A 19,370-nucleotide genomic window follows, 5' to 3' on the forward strand; every position below is an offset into this window, starting at 1 on the left:
CACACTGCGACATCTCTCCCGAACCGGGGCGTCGCTTCGGCTTCATGCCTGGAGACACTACGCTTCCTCCTCTAGAAGAGACAACCCGCTACAGTCGCGGTACGGAGGTCGCGTCATCTGCGATAGTCATCCACAGGGGTCTCCCAGGCAAAGTGAAGAGTCTAAGGTGGTTGGTGCCGTGGGAGATATACCTCTTCCCGTGAGGCCTCTTCTCCAGCAATAACGGTCTTATTGCCTTTCGGCGGGAGGAAACTCCTTTCCGCTCTTGGCAATGAAGCCTGTCGCTCAGCCTTTCCCTGACCTTCAGGCTTAAAGGAATAACTTTTTCCTGCCCGCTGGATCTATTCTCGCTCATGCGAAGCTACGATCGTCCCTGCCCTAGTCGGAGGAAGACCTCCAACTTGGAGCATGGCTCGGACTTTTAGTCCTTTAAGAGATCTTCTCAAGACCCTTTTACGACAGGCCTCGGATTGTATTCCGCCTTGGGTCTTCTGCTCACTCTGGCCACGGCCAGTGTGTAAGCAATCTTCTTGGTCTCTTACTACTCCCCCCCTTTCTAAGGAAGAGGGGAAGGCAACATTCAGGCTCGCTCCTGAGTTGTTGGCTAGACTCAGAATCTGAGGGTCCCGACCCTTCGGTCCGATTCATTCAAGATTTTGAGTCTCCATTCTGTGTCTGATGTCCCAAGACCTTCTCTTTCTTGCCAGTACAGGAATCGAGAGGTTAGCGCTGGGAACAGCTGCAGTTTGGCCTCAGTTGCAGCCGATTTGGGAACACAAGGAGGACATGGGGGGAGAGTCACCAGTATACCTCTTCAGCCCGGACTGAAGGACATTCATCTCGACCTGTCTTCAGACCCTCCCCCGTCACGTCGCCCTACAGCACGATGTTGGATACATCGCAACGTCCCTCGCCTTCGAGTAATACTACTCTGTGACGCAGGTGCTACAAGCTGGAGTCTGGAAGCGTCTGATGACCTTCGCAGCCCGCTTCCTGCAGGGCGTGACCCACAGGAGTCTCGATACGTTTTCTATCGCTCTGTGGTGGCTACACAACAGCTGGTCTAACCTCAGGCTCCTTTTTGGACAGGTAGCAGAAGGTTGAGGGCATTGTTATCAGGTTTTAGTCTGCATGAACGAAAGAAGTATGTCTGGCCCTTACTTCTTTCTTCATCATCCCCTCTACGGGGAAGCAGCATCCTGGTCTCTGCATAGCTGACCTCGAACCTCTGCAGGTAAACCATGCTTCCTTGTGTTCCGAGTATTGAGTCAATACTGTCGCGTCCCCCATACCCTGACGAGGTGGTATTGGGAACGTCCTAACCCAGAGTTCCTTCTGGAACTCCAGGTCAACTGCCTAAGACGGGTCACACTTCTTCCTTCACACACAAGCTTACGTAGGCCACATGGTTCCTTGCGGTGCAAGGAACTTGTGAGGTGCAGGGACTCCTTTTCTCGAGTGCGACTCACTCGGATTCTGAGTCCCCGGGTAAAGCCAAAGCCAGTATGGCTGGGGACTTTCCACCCTTCCTAAGGGATAAGTCACCCTTTGTAAATAGCGTGGTTTGTATTTCGGTTACGGAACAAATGACAAATTCGAAGATAATTTGTATTTTTCCTAACCATACAAACCTTAGCTATTTACACATATTTGCCCGCCAGCCCTGTCCCCCAAGACAAGTCCTACCTCTAAGTGAAAGTGAGTATTCACCTGTGTGTGAGGGGGAGGAGGGGTAGCTAGCTACCACTCCCCTACCCCCCCGCTAACTAGCGCGGGGGTAATACACCCTCGTTAAATTCTAATGGCTCGCCATTTCAGCTACGCTAAAAGTAATACCCTTTGTAAATAGCTAAGGTTTGTATGGTTAGGAAAAATACAAATTATCTTCGAATTTGTCATATTACTTGAGTGCCATATGTGGATGAGATCATAGTGAAGGGTAGATGGAGATGGTTTGGGTATGCTCTATGTACTCCCCAAGAGAGATTAATTTAATCAGGCACCACAAGACACTAGAAAAGTTGGAAGACCCAGGCCTACATGGCTGAAGACTATGAAGCGGGAAGTAGGAAGTGAGGAATGGAGAAGTATTGATTTAAATGCTCAATATAGAGACGACTGGCGGAATCTAACCGAGGCCCTTTGCATTGATAGGCGTAGGAGGAGGTGATGTTGATGATGAAATCATAAAATGTTAAGAATTCCTTAAATTATCAGTGTAAATTAGTTTATCTCTTATATTGTCATTGCTTTTATGGTTATGAATCTTATTTAATCTTCTTTGACTTGAATTTCTTAATTGCTGAACTTATCCTTGCTCCACCTTATTTCTCCCCACGTAGCGTACAAACCCTCGTCTTTTAGTTAGGGAAATTTCTTCGGCACGATTTGGAATCGGACTGGTTCAAGTGCAGGATTAGAAGCCTCTCCACCTTTCCAGTCAAAGACTAATCACATTTTTTCAACGGCTGTATGGTACAGATGTATTCTATAGCTCTCTTGTAAAACGTGGATAGTTACATTTATGGGTATTCCCATCCTTCTTGTACCTCTTAAAGAGATATTGAAGGAAAAATGTTTACTTTCTAGATTACTGATGGATCTAGGTCTTTGAAATTGACCTAGTATATTCAGGGACGTGCTCATGACAAATTCCCTGGTTCTGTTATTAATGTCATCCTGTACAATATGTTCCCTGGGTCATGTCTAGAGTATTACAGGCATGATCACTTTCCTGTATGTTACGTTGTCCATGAGGGGATCATTAGCATGTATTTGTGTGCAGGGTCAGCCTGTCTTTTTCTTATGTTACCACTAGACCAAAAGGGAAAGAAAGAAATTATTTTTAGTTTTCATTAATTTCATCTTATGAGTCGCAATGCAGCACATAAATTTGTCTTCTCAATGTTTCCAAGAGGTGTGAAGTCTGCTTATTGCATTCTCTTTACTTCAGTGGATGGTCCTTTTCAAATTGTAGTAGATCCTATAGGTCCTGAAGTTTATTGCTCATGAAATTCCATAAGTTACTGTGCATAAGGTACTTTCTTGATGTCTCAATGGCTTAGTGACTGTAGGAAAGGCTTGCCAGATGCTGAGTGTCCCTTTGAGGGGTACAGATGTGCTCTGAGCTCCTGAGGACTGTTTCATGCATAGCAAAAGCTAGATGTGTTTTTTGGGGTGGTTGTAATTGCTCTGCTTGGTCTTTTTGAGTTTGTGTAAATAATCCTCTTAGCCTGTGTGATGTTTTATTCCTGATTGCTTTATATTATGGTTTAAAGGTTTAAAGGCTGCTCATGAATGGGAGAGGCAAGGGACAGTGACATTTCCCTATCAAGCAGGACAATGCCCTTTAGACTGACCATAAATACTGTACATGTGATTAGTGCCCAAGCCCCCTCTCCATCCAAGCTAGGACCAAGGAGGGCCAGGCAATGGCTGCTGATGACTCAGCAGATAGAGCTATAGGCTCCCCCAAACCCCCCATCCTAAGTTTACAAGGATGGTGAGATTGCTGCGACCAAAGAAACTAACAAGTTTGAACGGCACACGAATACCTGTCTGGCGTTCATAGTCAGGGATGTTACCACATCGGCCACCACAACCCCACAGTACTTAAGTTATTCTGGTAGTGTATGTTACTGTACAGTATTTCATTCTCTGGGAATTATTTTTAAAGATGTTTATTCTCTAGGAATTATCATTTGTTCCATAACTGGAATACAAACCAACGCTATTTATAGGCGTACAGTGGTACCTCTACATACGAATTTAATCCGTTCCAGAACCAACTTCGGATGTAGAAAATGTTCGGATGTAGAAACGAATTTTCCCATAAGAATACATGGTAATTCATTTAATTCGTTCCTCAGTTGAAAGACAGTTAAATGTAACTAAAAAAAACAATATCAGCGAATCTGAATTCCTTTATTAACTAAAACAAATATTGATACAAACACACTCGTGTGCGTATGCGCAAACACACACACACGTACGAGGAGACACGATCGGCGAGGAGGTAGAGATGGTGACTGCGATAACATATCGTAACTTACACTACGGAAATTTTAATCTAACTTAGATTATTTTTATTTTTTTACTTTTATATTTCATATTTTTAACATTTTTTTTCTTTTAATTTTTTTTTTTCATCACTTTCAGTGACGAGTTACGGTATGTTATCGCAGTCACCATCTCTACCTCCTCCCCGACCGTCTCTCTTACTGCGTAGCAATTCCTGTTTTAGTTAATAAAGGAATTCATATTAGCTGTTATTACTTTCTTAGTTACATTTCATTGTTTTTCAACTCGTTGACGCTGTTAAAAATCATATGTACTCTAAACACATTTTTTTTAATCTCTCTCTCTCTCTCTCTCTCTCTCTCTCTCTCTCTCTCTCTCTCTCTCTCTCTCTCTCTCTCAGAAAAAAATAATAGACGTATCTAACACTATAACAGCGAAGAAGAGAGAGAGAGAGAGAGAGAGAGAGAGAGAGAGATTTTATTTAAAGAACATGTTAATGCTATGTTTAGAGAGAAACAAAAAAAGAGAGAAGTCTTATTTAAAAGAGCTTGTTAATGCTATCATGGTTTTCTTTGCTTCACTTTTTTCTTTCTTTCTGTTCATCACGCTGGCCCTTCTCACAAATGATCGTTGCCAACAATCTCTTTGTCCTTTATCCCTACCAACAAAAGGCGTTCTATCTCTTCCAGGGTATTGCTAAGATGTCTTGTAATAATGGTGATCCCCTTCGATGGTTATTTGCTTTAATGGCTGCCTTCAGCTTGATGATCTTCGAGATAATAGGCCTATTTCGGCCATATTGTTTAGCCATACAGTATAACTCACATGCACACTGCTCTCATGTTTTTCTATAATTTCTTGCTTCAATTCTTATGAAAGAATTGCCTTCTTCCTGTACTGAAACTTAGCTTCTTAGGCACCATGATTATAGGTAAAATCAAAAAGGAAATGTGAGAAAAGGAAGAAAATAAGCACTGTTAATAACAGACCAAACAGAGGACAACCACACGATACACACAAGAATAGAGAACTGAGCACTCGACGCTCAATGGCGTAATGTTTACTTCGTGTGTCGAAATAAAATTCGGGTGTAGAGTCAAAAATTTGCTCGAATTTTACTTCGGATGTTGGAAAATTCGGATGTAGATACGTTCGTGTGTAGAGGTTCCACTGTATTACTTCCGGTGAAGCAGGGGTTGGGGGGGTAGCCTGCTACCCCTTCCACTCACACTCCAGTGATTGCGCTCACTTAGCTTTTGGCTCGGATGGAGTGCGGTTGTCACCGACCTTTATCCTCTCTAACTTTTGGATTGCCATTAATCACTTTTTTACTTTCTCTTTCAGTGTATGCGTGTGTGTGCTGTGTTCTCCTATGGCCATGAGGACTTGTTTGGGAACTAAAGGTTGCACCTGCGGGAAGTTTATGTCTGCTGTGGAGATGGATCCCCACAGCCTTTGCCCTGTCTGCAGAGGACAGCGCTGCAACGAGGATAAATGTTGGGAGTGGTCTTTCTCCCATTGGGAAAGGTATGGGCGTAGACGGAAGAAGAAGTCTAAGCGGGATTCTTCCCCTTCAAGGGGCGCTTCAAAGTAGAAGAAACCCAAGGCTTCTTCCTCCACCTCCTGACCTTCTTCCGAAGCTCCTACTTGGACGGCTTCATCTGGGGGACCGACGAGTAGTAGCGTAGGCCAATTAACACCCGGCCAACCTCAGTCCTCGAGAGACGGTGCTGCCTCCCCTAGCGATGTTGCCCCAGCACTCCCACCCGAGTAAGGCTGTTTCTCTTTCTCCTCTGTTTCAGCTCTGGCTGTTGTTGGGTTTGCCCGATAAACCTTCCAAGGAGGCGTTGCTGTGGTTTTTGCACCGGATTGCTGACCTTCAGCACGCTTCTGCTTCAGATGTCTACCCCTTATCCATTGTCGACGTCGTGCCGGAGAGCTCTTCGGCTGCTCTGCCAGCTGCTCCTGCGGCTGCATCTGTTTCGCCATCTTCCGCCGCCGAGGTCTTCGTTCCTTCCCCTGACGAACATCCTTTCGGGGGGAGAGCAAAGTCTGAGGCACATCTCTCCGACGAGTGTTTCCCTTTCGAGTAAAGGTTCTCGCATAGAGACTCTTCAGAAGCCTGCTGATCCTATGCATCTACATCATACCTCGCCGTGTCTGTCCTCCTCTTTGCCTTCAGGGTGCTCTTGCCCCATTGACCAAGAGAAGTCTCTTCACCTCCACTCCTCCTCAGTCTTCTTCTTCGAAAGAAACTATTTGACCTTCACCTCCATCTCCGATCTCATCTCGTCACTCTACGTCTCACCAGGCTCTCACCCAACGTTCTCCTGCTTGACAGACTCATCATCATTCAGCAGAGAGTGAATCGCTTACGCGTTCACCTCGTGAATCGCCTGACCATCGTTGAGCGACTTATTGTGTGCCACCTAAGCAGTTGGTTACTCGTGAATCGTCTTCTCCATTGCTTCCAACCCGTGAATCGCCTGACATTTGACATCGACCTACTTCAACACCAATGCGCCTGGCTCGTGAATCGCTTCCTTTCTTCATCCTCCCCTCTCTTGGGGAAATTAGCAGCCTAGAACCTCTGCACAAGCTGGCCTCAAACCTCTGCAGGTAAACCATCGTTCCCTTGTGTAACCGAGTATTGTTCCAATACTGTTGCTTCTCCATACCCTGGCAAGGTGGTATTGGGAATGTCTCGGTCTCTTCAGTTATTTCCTACAAGACTCAGAATAACATTTACCTGGGCAGTCACACTGCTAGTTTATCACCACACACAGCTTGGACTGGTCGTTGACCATGCTTAGCAGGTTTAGTGAGGTGTCAGGGTCTCCTTATTGTTGCACAAAACTCTGAACAATAAGGAATCCCCCGGGTAAAGCCAAAAAGCAAGATTGACAGGGACTTTCACCCTCCTAATGGGTGAGTCACCCCTATGAATAACATTTTTTTGTATTCCAGTAACAGAACAAATGACAAATTCAGAGGTAATTTTTATTTTCCCTAACGATACAAAACTTATCTATTTATACATACTTGCCCGCCAACCCTTTCCCCCTTGAAGTCCTATCTCCAAGCAAAGTGAGCACAATCACAGGTGTGTGAGTGGGAGGGGCGGCAGGCTACCCCCACTACCCCCCGGTAACTAGCAGGATGGGTAGTTAACCGTCGCTGAATTTTAATGGCTCGTCCTTTTAGCTTCGCCAAAGTAATAACCCTTTAAATAGCTAAGGTTTGTATCGTTAGGAAAAATACAAATTGCCTCCGAATTTGTCATGTTTAAAGATGTAAAACTTCTATATAATTCCATGAAGGAAATGATAACAGTATTGAAAGTTTTTGGAAGGTTTGTTTGGCATTTTCAGTTGTTCAACATATTTCTTTGCTAGTGGTCCTTATTCTCAGTCAAACATCTGCAAATTTTATATCCAGGGTGTTATCAAAATTGATTTGAAATGTGCACATATTCATAAAACAAAAATTAATAATCATAATTAATACAAGTCATAGTAATATATGCTTGAAGTATCTCAAGAAATATATTATATGAATTCATGAATAAAGAGGATTTTTTGTTATTAGTACTGTACCTGTACAGCATTTTGAATGACTTGCTTCATTTCTCTGACAAAGGTCTGTATTACATCTTGCTTTTCTTTTAGGTAATTATATGGAAAGTAATTTAAGGGTTTTTTGGTGACAATAATAGCATAATACAGAAGGTCCTCAACTTACAAACATCCAACTTACAAACAGAAGTCCAACTGAAAATAACAAAGATTAGATAAAGAAATATATCATTTTATACAGTAAACAAAACAACATTTGTAATAACCTGATATCTATTTCATATGAAATACGACTATTTGTTAACTTTTGTTGCTGGAAATCATAGGCATGGGATTAAGGTTAGGCCTACCCTACGCCAAAATTTAAGAAAGAATCGACTTACAAATAGCTTCTTGAGGACCTTCTGTATACTGTAATGTCTAGAGGAAAAATCCCCCCTCTTGTTTGGGGAAATTGGGGGAAAGTGCCATGGTAGATAGTTAGAACTATGTCCCATTTTCTTACTCACTTTTTTTTTCAAGTAGAGCTTTACTTTGATTCTAAATATTGTATATTTACTTAGATATAGCACAGTACTACACTGTGGAGGTAGATACAAATAATTTTCAATTCACTTGACTTCTTCAATTGTATTTTTCAGGAGCCATACTTTGTCAATTCAATAATGGGTGGGTTTGATCCTGACACAAATACTCCAGTTTTATTCTACATGGATTATTTAGGAAGTTGTGTACCTCTTGACTATTACGCATTTGGATACGGTGGAATGTTTTCGCTGGGTATTATGGATAAAGATTACAGACCAAGTGAGTATTGGGTGACCAGTGTCATCATTCAGTTGTTCAGCTAGAGTGAGTGAAAGGTCATATAAGTAGAGGCTATTCAGTATTATAAGGATTTAGATAAGGTGTTATTTTTGTATAATAGCTAAACTATTTTTTGGGCTCAAGCCATGGCGTCCTGATGGAAGGTTCCTTTTTGGTAGCTTCCTTGGGTATAAGACTACCAAGATATTCCCAGAGAATTTAACCACAGGTTATCACAGAATTCTAACTTCTGGAGCGAGTATCTCAAAGGTTTCCCTTTAAGACATCGTAATACAACAGGGGACGCGCATGTCTGAACGCGCCACATAGCTATCTTCACCCCGAACAGAGTTAATGCTTCGGTGTGTAAGGACTGAGAATAGCTGGGAGCCGTTCCACAGCTAATCTCACTCGTGGCTACTACTGATACTCGAGACGTAAACAAACGGACGCCATTGCTCTAATGACGTCACGCCCGTCTTCATCCTTTGTTTAGTAGCTGCCCTACTTAGACGGATTTTCCCTGTGTTAACTTTATCGTTTTGCATCTTCGCTATGTCGTTACCTTCAGCCTCGCCTTCTTCTGGAAAGTTGAGTACAAGGTTCCAGTATTGTTTAATTAAGCTCTGGCCGTAAAGTAAATATTACTTTTCGAAATAATTGCTGTTTTGTGGCAGAGCTGTGCCTCTACCGGACCCGCCATTTTATGGCGTCGTTGTTGTTATGCATGTCTTATTTAGTTAGCCACAACAACGTTTCCGGCATTATATACTAATCGAATACATTAGTTTATTTAGTCTTCATAGCTAGGAACTTTTATATCGTGTTTAGACGCTTTTTATCGGTCATCGATTGACCTCATACCAGTCGGCTACTATAGCCCCCAGGCCAGGAGCCTACATACAAGTGTTCATGCATGATTTATTAGTGATCCTAGACTAAGTTATGAAGATAGTGGCATTATTATTTTACAATACTTTTGACAGTGATGCAAATGTTTTCGCCTTCAGGGACCATATAGGGGATAGGCTAGTCAGTGACTCTTTCTAGCCTAACCTAATGTTAGGACCCCTATATGCTTCCTTCATCCCCTGCCTTGGCATTCCCTCTATTTAGCCTTGATTCCTTTTCTGAGTAAAGGGATTAATTGTCTAATAGAGTATATATCGCCTCTCTGTCCTCCCTAAAGGAATGAACCCCCTTTAGGGCTGCGTCCGAGAGTGAGGTTAGGCTAGCCTACCTCTATGGCTAGGATAGTCTATGACTTTCCTGCGATAGCGATATGTCTTCTTCCTTTCCTAGTTCAGGACTCTTAGCCCTGTTCTAGGTTAGGTTAGGAAGGTTTCTCTGTTCCATGCTGAAACTGTACTCTTGCACCGTTTTAGCTGATCTGCCTGATCTTAGGTTAGGGAGTGTCCTCCCTTTCCTTAGTGGCCGCTCTGGTACAGAAACCCTTCCTGGGAAGACTTCTCTCTTCTCCCTCCCCACCTATCTCTTGTATAGCCTAGCCTATGCTTAGGTTAGTTTATACTCATCTGTCCCCTGTCCTACAACTCCTCCTTAGGGTGGAAGAGTAGGGCTACCCAAGCTTCCTTGTGCAGTCCGCTCTGGTACATATACCTTCATAGTGTCCTATAAGGTTAGTTACTAGTATAGTTCTGCATATGGGAGTCTCCCCCCCCCCCCTCTTTGGGTGTTCCCTAGCCCTCCCTTGGGCTACCTTGCTCCCGGTCCCTAGTGACCCCTGCTCATGGATGTTAGAGCCTGCCTCTATCATGGGTACACCCCCTCAGGGAGGGGGAGGGATGTCTGGAATCCTGATGGTACTTCCTACATCCCTTCCCCCCTCCCCCCTGTCTCTCTCCCTATCCGGGTGCCGGTCTCTTGCCGCCTCTACTGTCGGCAATACCTGCCTCCTACTTGGTGACTCTCCCTAACCTTGCCGCCAGCCCCCCGTGTACCGAGGGACTGCCGGCTGCCGCCGGCTACTACCGGCGGCTCTCCTACTCCTATCTAGTCGTCCGCTTGCCGGTCGATCGCCGGAGTGCCGGCATATACTGCCGGCAACCCGATACAGCCTTTACCATCCTTATCCCAGTCACCAACCTGGCATCCTCCGACTGCCGGAGCCGCCGCTCCCTGCCGGCGTGCCGCCGTTGTGCCGGCGGCCGCCATCCTGGTATTTAACTGACTTTTGAAAATTGTCTGTCCTAATGCCAGAATCTATGCTGGAGCGAGCTCCGGCATGCCGGCGGCTTGCCGGATGCCCCGGAGGCGTCAAGAATACTTGCACCCCCTTACTGTAGCTATCATAAGACTATGATAGCCCTATATCGCAAACAGATAAGCTGCTTCTGCTATTAAGATCAGTACCTAGTACTGCTCTATTAGTGATCATGCTGTCTCTTTGCATTCTTCTAATTCCAGCATGCTATGTGCATCTTAGCACGGCTGGTTGCCAGAAGCAGTTACCTTGTAAATGAGGCCTTCTGTCCCTTAACTGGGAACCGAATGAATTCGATCCCAATCTTGTCCTTGGTTTTTTCCATGGAATTCCAAAATACTTGGAATTCTAGGAAACTATATCCAGTGCCCTCGGTCATTTGGATTATCCAGGGACCAAGCTTATGGTAACCAGCCGGGCGAGATGCATGGAGCATGTTCTCCTTTACTATTTTCATTCTCTATGCATCACACCTTCTTTAAGTTAAAATTAATGATTAATATTAACTTAGTTTAAGAGCCATTCTTATGACTCCCCCATACTCATTTTCTCTTTCTTCCACAGGAGGAGCAGATGAAGTGTGATTTCGCCTTCTGCGCTGTGAAACGCCCGCAGTTTTACGGGCATACGGCTTGCAGGACTCACACCCCTTGTGCAGACAAGAAAGGGGATTTGAAGTTTTGGAATCCACTGGATTGTACGGTCTGCCAGGCCCACCTAGTTGAGGCCTTCCATAACCCTCCTTCAGCGGAGGTTAGAGACATTTCTCGTGAAAAGCTGCGCAAGTGGGTGCGTGGCTTCCAGAAAAATGCTACCGGACCGTACCTGGCCACCGAAGAACTGAGGTCACTATTGTTCCCTAAGGCCTCCCCTGACTCAGTGGTACCCAAAGATGTGATCCCCACTGTCCAAATTACGGTGGAACCTGATGTGGTCATGGCTCAGTCCATGCACGAATGTCGTTTAGATTCCGAGGATGATGAACAGATTTCAGACGTCTCGGAAGACACGGAGAAGACGCTTATGGCTCAAGGAGCCGAAGAGGACGAAGACAAGGTGGAGTACACCGAGTCGGAGCTAGAAGCTGCTCCCTCGTCCATCCCCCCTCCTACTCCTACACCGACGGAAATGTCCATTCCGTCTACCTCCTCGACTCCGGATCCTTCTTCTTCTACTCAAGAACTGATCCGGCTGATTAGAGCCGTCATGGACGACAGGCTGAAGGAGAACCAGGAGTCCATCAGGTCGATGATTGGATCCAGAGAGCCGAAGAAGATTTCGGTCAAGGATCTCCCCGCTTGCTCTCATGCCAACCCGTGGAGGTATGCAGAGCATATGGTTATTGCGACCGGCAGGATCTTTGTCAGTGATAAGATCGGCACGGTCCCTTTGGAAGATGTGGAGTTCTTCCCAAGCTTTGAGGCCTACCCGGACTGTTACGTCCGGCTTCGTTCCGAACCTGCCTCGAAGGAAGAGACCGAACCTAAAGAAGAGATAGTGTTCGATCTCACAAAGGCCCAGGCTATGCTAGCCTCCGCATTTAAGAGTAGAGGCTTTACTTGCTCTAAGCTTCCGGCTTTGAGCAAGAAGCACCCTACGTACGTTGCACCTGACACTGCGGTTCTTCCATTCTTGGAAAAGGCCTTAGCTGCATGCCTTAAAGCGGCGGAAGAAGGGAAACCCTGCCCTGCACTGGAGGAGTGCAGACCCTTCTCCATCGTGACCCCCCCTGACGCTCGACACTGGAAAGATGTTCAGCATACTTTCGTCGTGGGAAGGCTCGATCCTGACGTCGCCGGACGTCAGTTTAATGAAGACCTCCCTAAGCTCAACGATCACCTCCTTCGCCGGGAACAAGACACGAAGGAGAGGCTTGCGGCATCTCTTTCTCATCAAGTCCAACTGGAAGTTATGGCCTGTGACACTAGAGTACCAGATCACTACATGGTACTCTCCAAATCCCACTTACTGACGGTAATGAAGGACTTGTACCACTTCATAAAGGCTCGAAGAGCCTGTCGTGAATTCGTGTTTGCCGGTGCCACCGTGAAACACGAACCCCGGAGGCTGATTTCCTCCAACATCTGGGGAAAGCACCTGTTTCCTTCTGACCTTGTGAAGGAAATAACTGACAGAGCCGCCACGGAGAATAGGAACCTTCTCCACAAGTGGGGCATGTCCAGGAAAAGGAAACCCTCTCAGGACGATGGACCTCAGCCTAAGAGGAAACCTCAGAAGTCAAAACCCCAGCAACGTCAGCAAAGACGTCAGTTTCCGGGACCCGCTACCTCCCAAGTGGTTGCCCAACCACAACAGACCTTTCAATTGGTCCCCCAACCGGTGTTGTCACAGTCACCGGTCTTCACCCCTGCCTTTGAGCAACCATCAACTACCTTTCATGCCAAAGGTAGAGGCTCGTTCAGGGGTGCAAGCAGAGACGCATCTCGCCGTCCCTCCAGAGGTAGAGGAGGAAAGGGAGCTAGCGGCCGAGGCAACAAGTCCTCGGGACACCAGAAGCAATGAAGTGCTTCCGGTGGGAGGAAGACTCCGCCAATTCCAGGATCGTTGGACCTTCGATCCCTGGGCACACAGCATCATCAAGAACGGTCTAGGCTGGAGTTGGACGCAACCACCCCCAATCTTCCAGCAGTTCTTCCAGCAATCAACCCCCCTTCTGGAAGAATATGTTCTAGACCTCTTGAACAAGAAGGTGATAAGGAAGGTAAAGTCCACCAGGTTCCAAGGGAGACTGTTTTGTGTTCCCAAGAAGGACTCAGACAAACTCAGAGTCATTCTGGACTTATCCCCCCTCAACAAGTTCATAGAGAACAACAAATTCAAGATGCTGACGCTTCAACAAATAAGGACCCTTCTGCCTCAAGGTTCCTACACGGTCTCTATAGACCTGGCGGATGCCTACTGGCACATTCCAATGAACCATCACGCTTCCTCCTACCTAGGATTTCGACTCCAAAGGAAAAGCTACGCCTTCCGGGCCATGCCCTTCGGCCTCAATGTGGCCCCGCGGATCTTCACAAAACTGGCGGATGCCATAGTACAACAGCTCCGCCTAAGAAACGTCCAGGTGATGGCCTACCTCGACGACTGGCTAGTCTGGGCTCCATCGCCCGAAGAGTGTGCAAAGTCTTGCAACGAAGTTACCCAGTACCTAGAACACCTGGGATTCAAGATCAACGAGAAAAAATCTCGCCTCTCTCCAGCTCAGAAGTTTCAGTGGTTGGGAATCCACTGGAATCTTCAGTCACACCGCCTTTCCATCCCCCAGAAGAAAAGGAAGGAAATAGCAGGGTCTGTCAAGCGACTACTGAAATCCAAACGCATTTCAAGACGACAGCAGGAACGAGTTCTAGGCTCTCTACAATTCGCCTCAGTGACAAACCCAGTGCTTCGTGCACAGCTAAAGGATGCCGCGGGAGTCTGGAGACGCTCGGCATCCATCGCTCGAAGAGACCTCAAGAGACGGCTTCCAAACAGACTACGACGCCTCCTAAAGCCGTGGTCGGAAGAAAAGGCCCTGAAAAGGTCCATTCCTCTCCAACACCCTCCTCCATCACTCAACATCCACACGGATGCCTCACTGGAAGGTTGGGGAGGTCACTCCCACCAGAAACAGGTTCAAGGTACCTGGTCTCCACTATTCAAGACGTTCCACATAAACATCTTGGAGGCCATGGCGGTCCTTCTAACTCTGAAGAAGTTATCCCCGCCGCCCTCGATCCACATCCGTCTAACCCTAGACAACTCGGTGGTAGTTCGTTGTCTCAATCGCCAAGGCTCAAGATCGCCCCAGATAAATCAGGTGCTTCTCCCAATCTTCCGTCTGGCGGAGAAGAAGAAGTGGCACCTGTCTGCAGTTCACCTACAAGGATTCCGCAATGTGACAGCGGATGCTCTATCTCGGACAAACCCGATAGAGTCGGAATGGTCTCTAGACGCAAGATCGTTCTCCTTCATCTCTCACCAAGTCCCAGAACTTCAGATAGATCTCTTTGCAACGAGCGACAACAATCAACTTCCTCTGTACGTAGCCCCGTACGAGGACCCCAAAGCAGAAGCGGTGGACGCCATGTCACTGGACTGGAACAGGTGGTCCAAGATCTACCTGTTCCCTCCCACCAACCTTCTGTTGAAAGTCCTCTCCAAACTGAGAACCTTCAAAGGGACAGCGGCCCTAGTGGCTCCCAAGTGGCCCCGGAGCAACTGGTACCCCCTGGTCCTGGAGCTGCAGCCCAAGCTGATCCCTCTCCCGGGCCCAGTTCTCTCTCAACAAGTACAGAAGTCGACTGTCTTCGCTTCATCATCGAAAATCAAGGACCTTCATCTCATGATTTTCTCTCCCTTGCCGCAAAGAAGAGGTTTGGGATCTCGAAGAAAAGTCTAGACTTCCTAGAGGAATACAAGACCGAATCCACGAGACGGCAATATGAATCATCCTGGAGGAAATGGGTCTCCTTTGTCAAGGCAAAAAATCCTAAAGAAATCACAATTGATTTCTGTATGTCCTTCTTCATTCACCTTCATGGACAAGGATTAGCAGCCAATACGATTTCAACCTGCAAATCGGCCTTGGCTAGACCAATTCTATATGCTTTCCAAATTGATCTGTCCAACGACATCTTCAACAAACTACCAAAAGCATGTGCTCGCCTACGTCCAGCACCCCCTCCGAAACCGATCTCCTGGTCACTAGACAAGGTACTCCATTTCGCCTCCAACTTGGACAATGATTCATGCCCCCTCAAGGATCTGACTCAGAAAGTTATATTTTTATTTGCTCTCGCTTCGGGAGCTCGAGTCAGCGAAATAGTGGCATTATCAAGAGAAGAAGGACACATCCTGTTTACCGATTCAGGAGAAGTGACCCTCTCCCCTGATCCGACGTTTCTCGCTAAAAATGAATTACCCACCAAAAGATGGGGCCCTTGGAGAATATGCCCTCTGAAGGAGGATGTCTCTCTATGTCCAGTAGAGAGTCTCAAGGTCTATCTTCGCAGAACTTCGAACTTTGGTGGAGGCCAACTCTTCAAAGGAGAAACATCGGGCAGCGACCTGTCACTGAAACAATTAAGAGCGAAAATCACCTACTTCATTCGCAGAGCGGATCCGAACAGTACACCCGCTGGTCATGATCCTAGAAAAGTGGCATCTTCTCTGAACTTCTTTCAGAGCATGGACTTTGAAAGCCTTAAAAACTTCACGGGCTGGAAGTCCTCGCGAGTTTTCTTTAAACATTATGCGAAACAAGTGCACGAAGTCAAACATTTTGTGGTAGCCGCAGGTAGTGTTATGAAACCTGCACCTAACTCTGCGTAGAACAGTGAGTTACTTGGGACTCTAACTCTTCGGGTGCCTATGTTGACCCTCGAGCGATTCATAGTGATGTCTAAAAACACTTAGTGCTTTTATAACTGTTCTTATCCCAGGTGAAATGTCATAGTGTCACACAAGTGCCGCATGCCTTGAGCGTGATGTGTTATTTAAAGACTTGCGTTCCTCGAGAACGAGTACCTACTAATCCTGAAATTCCTTTTCAGATTCAAGAGCAAGCCTTTATCTCTATGTACATTATTATTACTGTAAATGAACTTTACTTTTGCTGTAAATTATTTAATTTCTGCATTGTGAAATAAAATTTCTATTTTATTACTTATGCGTCTCTTTCAGCTCCTACTTACTATGAAATACATACTGTCATAGTTTTATTTATTCCTCCTTTCTTATGGTTATGAAGAATTTAAGATGTTTAATCCTAAATTATATTCACCCTGTCTAAGTAAGGTTCCTACACGAATACTTACTTCTGATAACCAAGAGATGAACTCTATACACAGTGCCCAACCACCACTGGTCTAAATTCAGAATGTTCCTATACAAATACCAAACATTCCGCTTCATCTCTAAGTTCTTCAAGTTCTTCTCTCAGGATGAATAGCCCTTCAATACCACTTTGACGTCGGCATAGCCCATGGGAACTTCCTGCCAAGGGGGGCAGGATACTTCGTTCCTATGGTTCTTTATCTAAGATTACTTTGCTGTTTTGTCAATGCCTAGGCACTTAATACTGGGGGAAAATCTACCACGATACATTGATTCTCTGGTACTCTTCCATCAGGACGCCATGGCTTGAGCCCAAAAAACGGATTTTGAGCGAAGCGAAAAATCTATTTTTGGGTGAGATAGCCATGGCGTCCTGATGGACCCTCCCTACTACTTCGTCCAGTTTTGTTCCCACCCTATGCAACTGTATCATGGTGATGGGCAGCAACTGGCTTCAGGATGAAGACGGGCGTGACGTCATTAGAGCAATGGCGTCCGTTTGTTTACGTCTCGAGTATCAGTAGTAGCCACGAGTGAGATTAGCTGTGGAACGGCTCCCAGCTATTCTCAGTCCTTACACACCGAAGCATTAACTCTGTTCGGGGTGAAGATAGCTATGTGGCGCGTTCAGACATGCGCGTCCCCTGTTGTATTACGATGTCTTAAAGGGAAACCTTTGAGATACTCGCTCCAGAAGTTAGAATTCTGTGATAACCTGTGGTTAAATTCTCTGGGAATATCTTAGTAGTCTTATACCCAAGGAAGCTACCAAAAAGGAACCTTCCATCAGGACGCCATGGCTATCTCACCCAAAAATAGATTTTTCGCTTCGCTCAAAATCCGTTTTTGACTATGGTTGAAGATTATACAAATTTTGAAAGTTTAAAGTTTCAGCCCAATTGAACAACATTTCACTTATAAGTGTGCTTTGTAAAGGAATAAGTCTACAGTGAACCCTCGTTTATCGCGGTAGATAGGTTCCAGACCCGGCCGCGATAGGTGAAAATCTGCAAAGTAGTGGCACCATATTTACCTATTTATTTAACATGTATATTCAGACTTTTAAAACCTTCCCTTGTATGTAGTACTGTTAACAAACTACCCTTTAATGTACAGAACACTTAATGCATGTACTACAGTACCCTAAACTAAAACAGGCACAAATATTAAAGGCGATTTTATATCATGCGTTTCCTAAACACGCCAAAAAGCACGATAAAAAATGGCAACCAATGTTTTGTTTACGTTTCTCTGATCATAATGAAGAAACAAATGCATTTACAGTACACATCTTTGTATAGGTTAGTTTTTGCATCGATTATATTGATTATTCAGTACAGTATGTTGATTTTGTTATTACCAATATGTATATATATATATGGGTTATGAAAAAAATCCGCGAAGTGGTGAATCCGCGATGGTCGAACCGCGAAGTAGCGAGGGTTCACTGTACATCATATAGAAAGTTACTCATTCATTATTGATGATTTATTTTAAGCCTTGAAGGCTTCAATGAGTCCGGTCTGTGCTTGAGTTTAGAGCTAGGATAAAAAATATTTTAGTTTGGATGCAGTCTGTTAAAGTTACTAATCATGCTGTGATATGGTACAAATTTTGAAGTCATTTCAAAGCCAAATGTGTTTATTTTTGTTTTTGTTCTAGAAAGATAAAACAAAGTTAAAGTAACTAGTTGAAAATAATCAAAATTGACATTTTAGAGTGTCATAAGTAACTGAATTTCTTTACTGTGAGATAAATTTGTTGGGCAACCAAATTTAAGCTTGTAAGGAACTTTATACAGTACCATAGCAATGTTAATGATTGTGATGAGTAACTATTAGTTGATCGATATTTTCATTACAGACATGACTAAAGATGAAGGCTATGCTTTATTGAAGCTCTGCGTTAACGAAATCAAGCGAAGATTTATCGTGAACCTACCGAAGTTCAGAGTGAGGATGGTATCCAAAGATGGTGTCAAGGAGTTGCCCGTTATTGTGGCTGAAGGAGAAGCACCATAGCATTATCATCAGTGTCTTTAAATGAATAATGGAAATCTTATCTATATCCTTTTTGTATGCTCCTTAGTTTGATGAATAAATTATGTTAGTAAATCATCATCTTCATTTCTCCAAGTGGGCCATAATGCTGTGACTTCAACCTCATCACTAGTGATGTAACAGATTGTGTTTTTATGATTATGACCAAAATGTATAAAGGTGCAACTTTACAAGCATTTGGAGAAAAAACACAAATCCAACTAAATCTCAGGTATTGTATCAAAAGCTTGTATAATGTAATAAAACAATATTATATCATTTAATACAGTAAGCAAAAGGACATTTGTAATAACCTGATGTTTATTCTATATGGAACGGGACTATTTGTTGACATTTGTAGCTGGAAATCATAGGCATGGGAGTCAGGTTAGGCTTACCTTAGGCTAAAATTTTACAAAATTCCACTTGCAAACCATTCGACTTGCAAACAGGTTCTTGGAACCTATTAAGACTCAAAATCCAGGTGTGCTGGACCCTAGGTTTGGCCCATTTCAGATAGTCTTCATTTTGTAACCGAAGATCCAGACCAACTGGTACTTTGTCCAGTGAGGAGTCTGAGGTGTTACCTGAAAAGAATGCATCAGCTCCCCCCATGTGTAAACACTTTTTATTAGTACAGGGAAGGTCAAGAGAAGGGTCATGAAAATCACCATATCCTCATGGATTCGAAACGTGATTGAGAAAGCACACAATTCAGACCCTCCTTCCAAATGACCCAGAGCTCATGATTTCAGGGGCATTGCGATGTTCCTGGCATTCAAGAAAAACTACTCTGTGGTGCAGGTACTGCTAGCAGGCGTGTAGAAACGTCAAACGACCTGTAAGATGTAACCCACAGGAACGTGG

At 44.9% G+C, this 19,370-nt stretch overlaps 1 protein-coding gene across 1 annotated transcript in view; it reads left to right on the forward strand.

The window, feature by feature from the left end:
* Nucleotides 1-18,578, forward strand: part of LOC137632813 (proteasome subunit beta type-2-like) — a 28,706-nt gene extending 10,128 nt beyond the window's left edge. The window contains exons 4-5 of the mRNA XM_068364916.1: nt 8,237-8,402; nt 18,328-18,578. Coding sequence (XP_068221017.1) covers nt 8,237-8,402; nt 18,328-18,485 — 324 coding nt within the window. The 3' untranslated portion in view covers nt 18,486-18,578. The remainder of the gene's footprint in view (nt 1-8,236; nt 8,403-18,327) is intronic.
* Nucleotides 18,579-19,370: the final 792 nt, after the last annotated feature.

Source organism: Palaemon carinicauda, chromosome 42, assembly GCF_036898095.1.
Source record: "Palaemon carinicauda isolate YSFRI2023 chromosome 42, ASM3689809v2, whole genome shotgun sequence".
Lineage (NCBI taxonomy): Eukaryota > Metazoa > Arthropoda > Malacostraca > Decapoda > Palaemonidae > Palaemon > Palaemon carinicauda.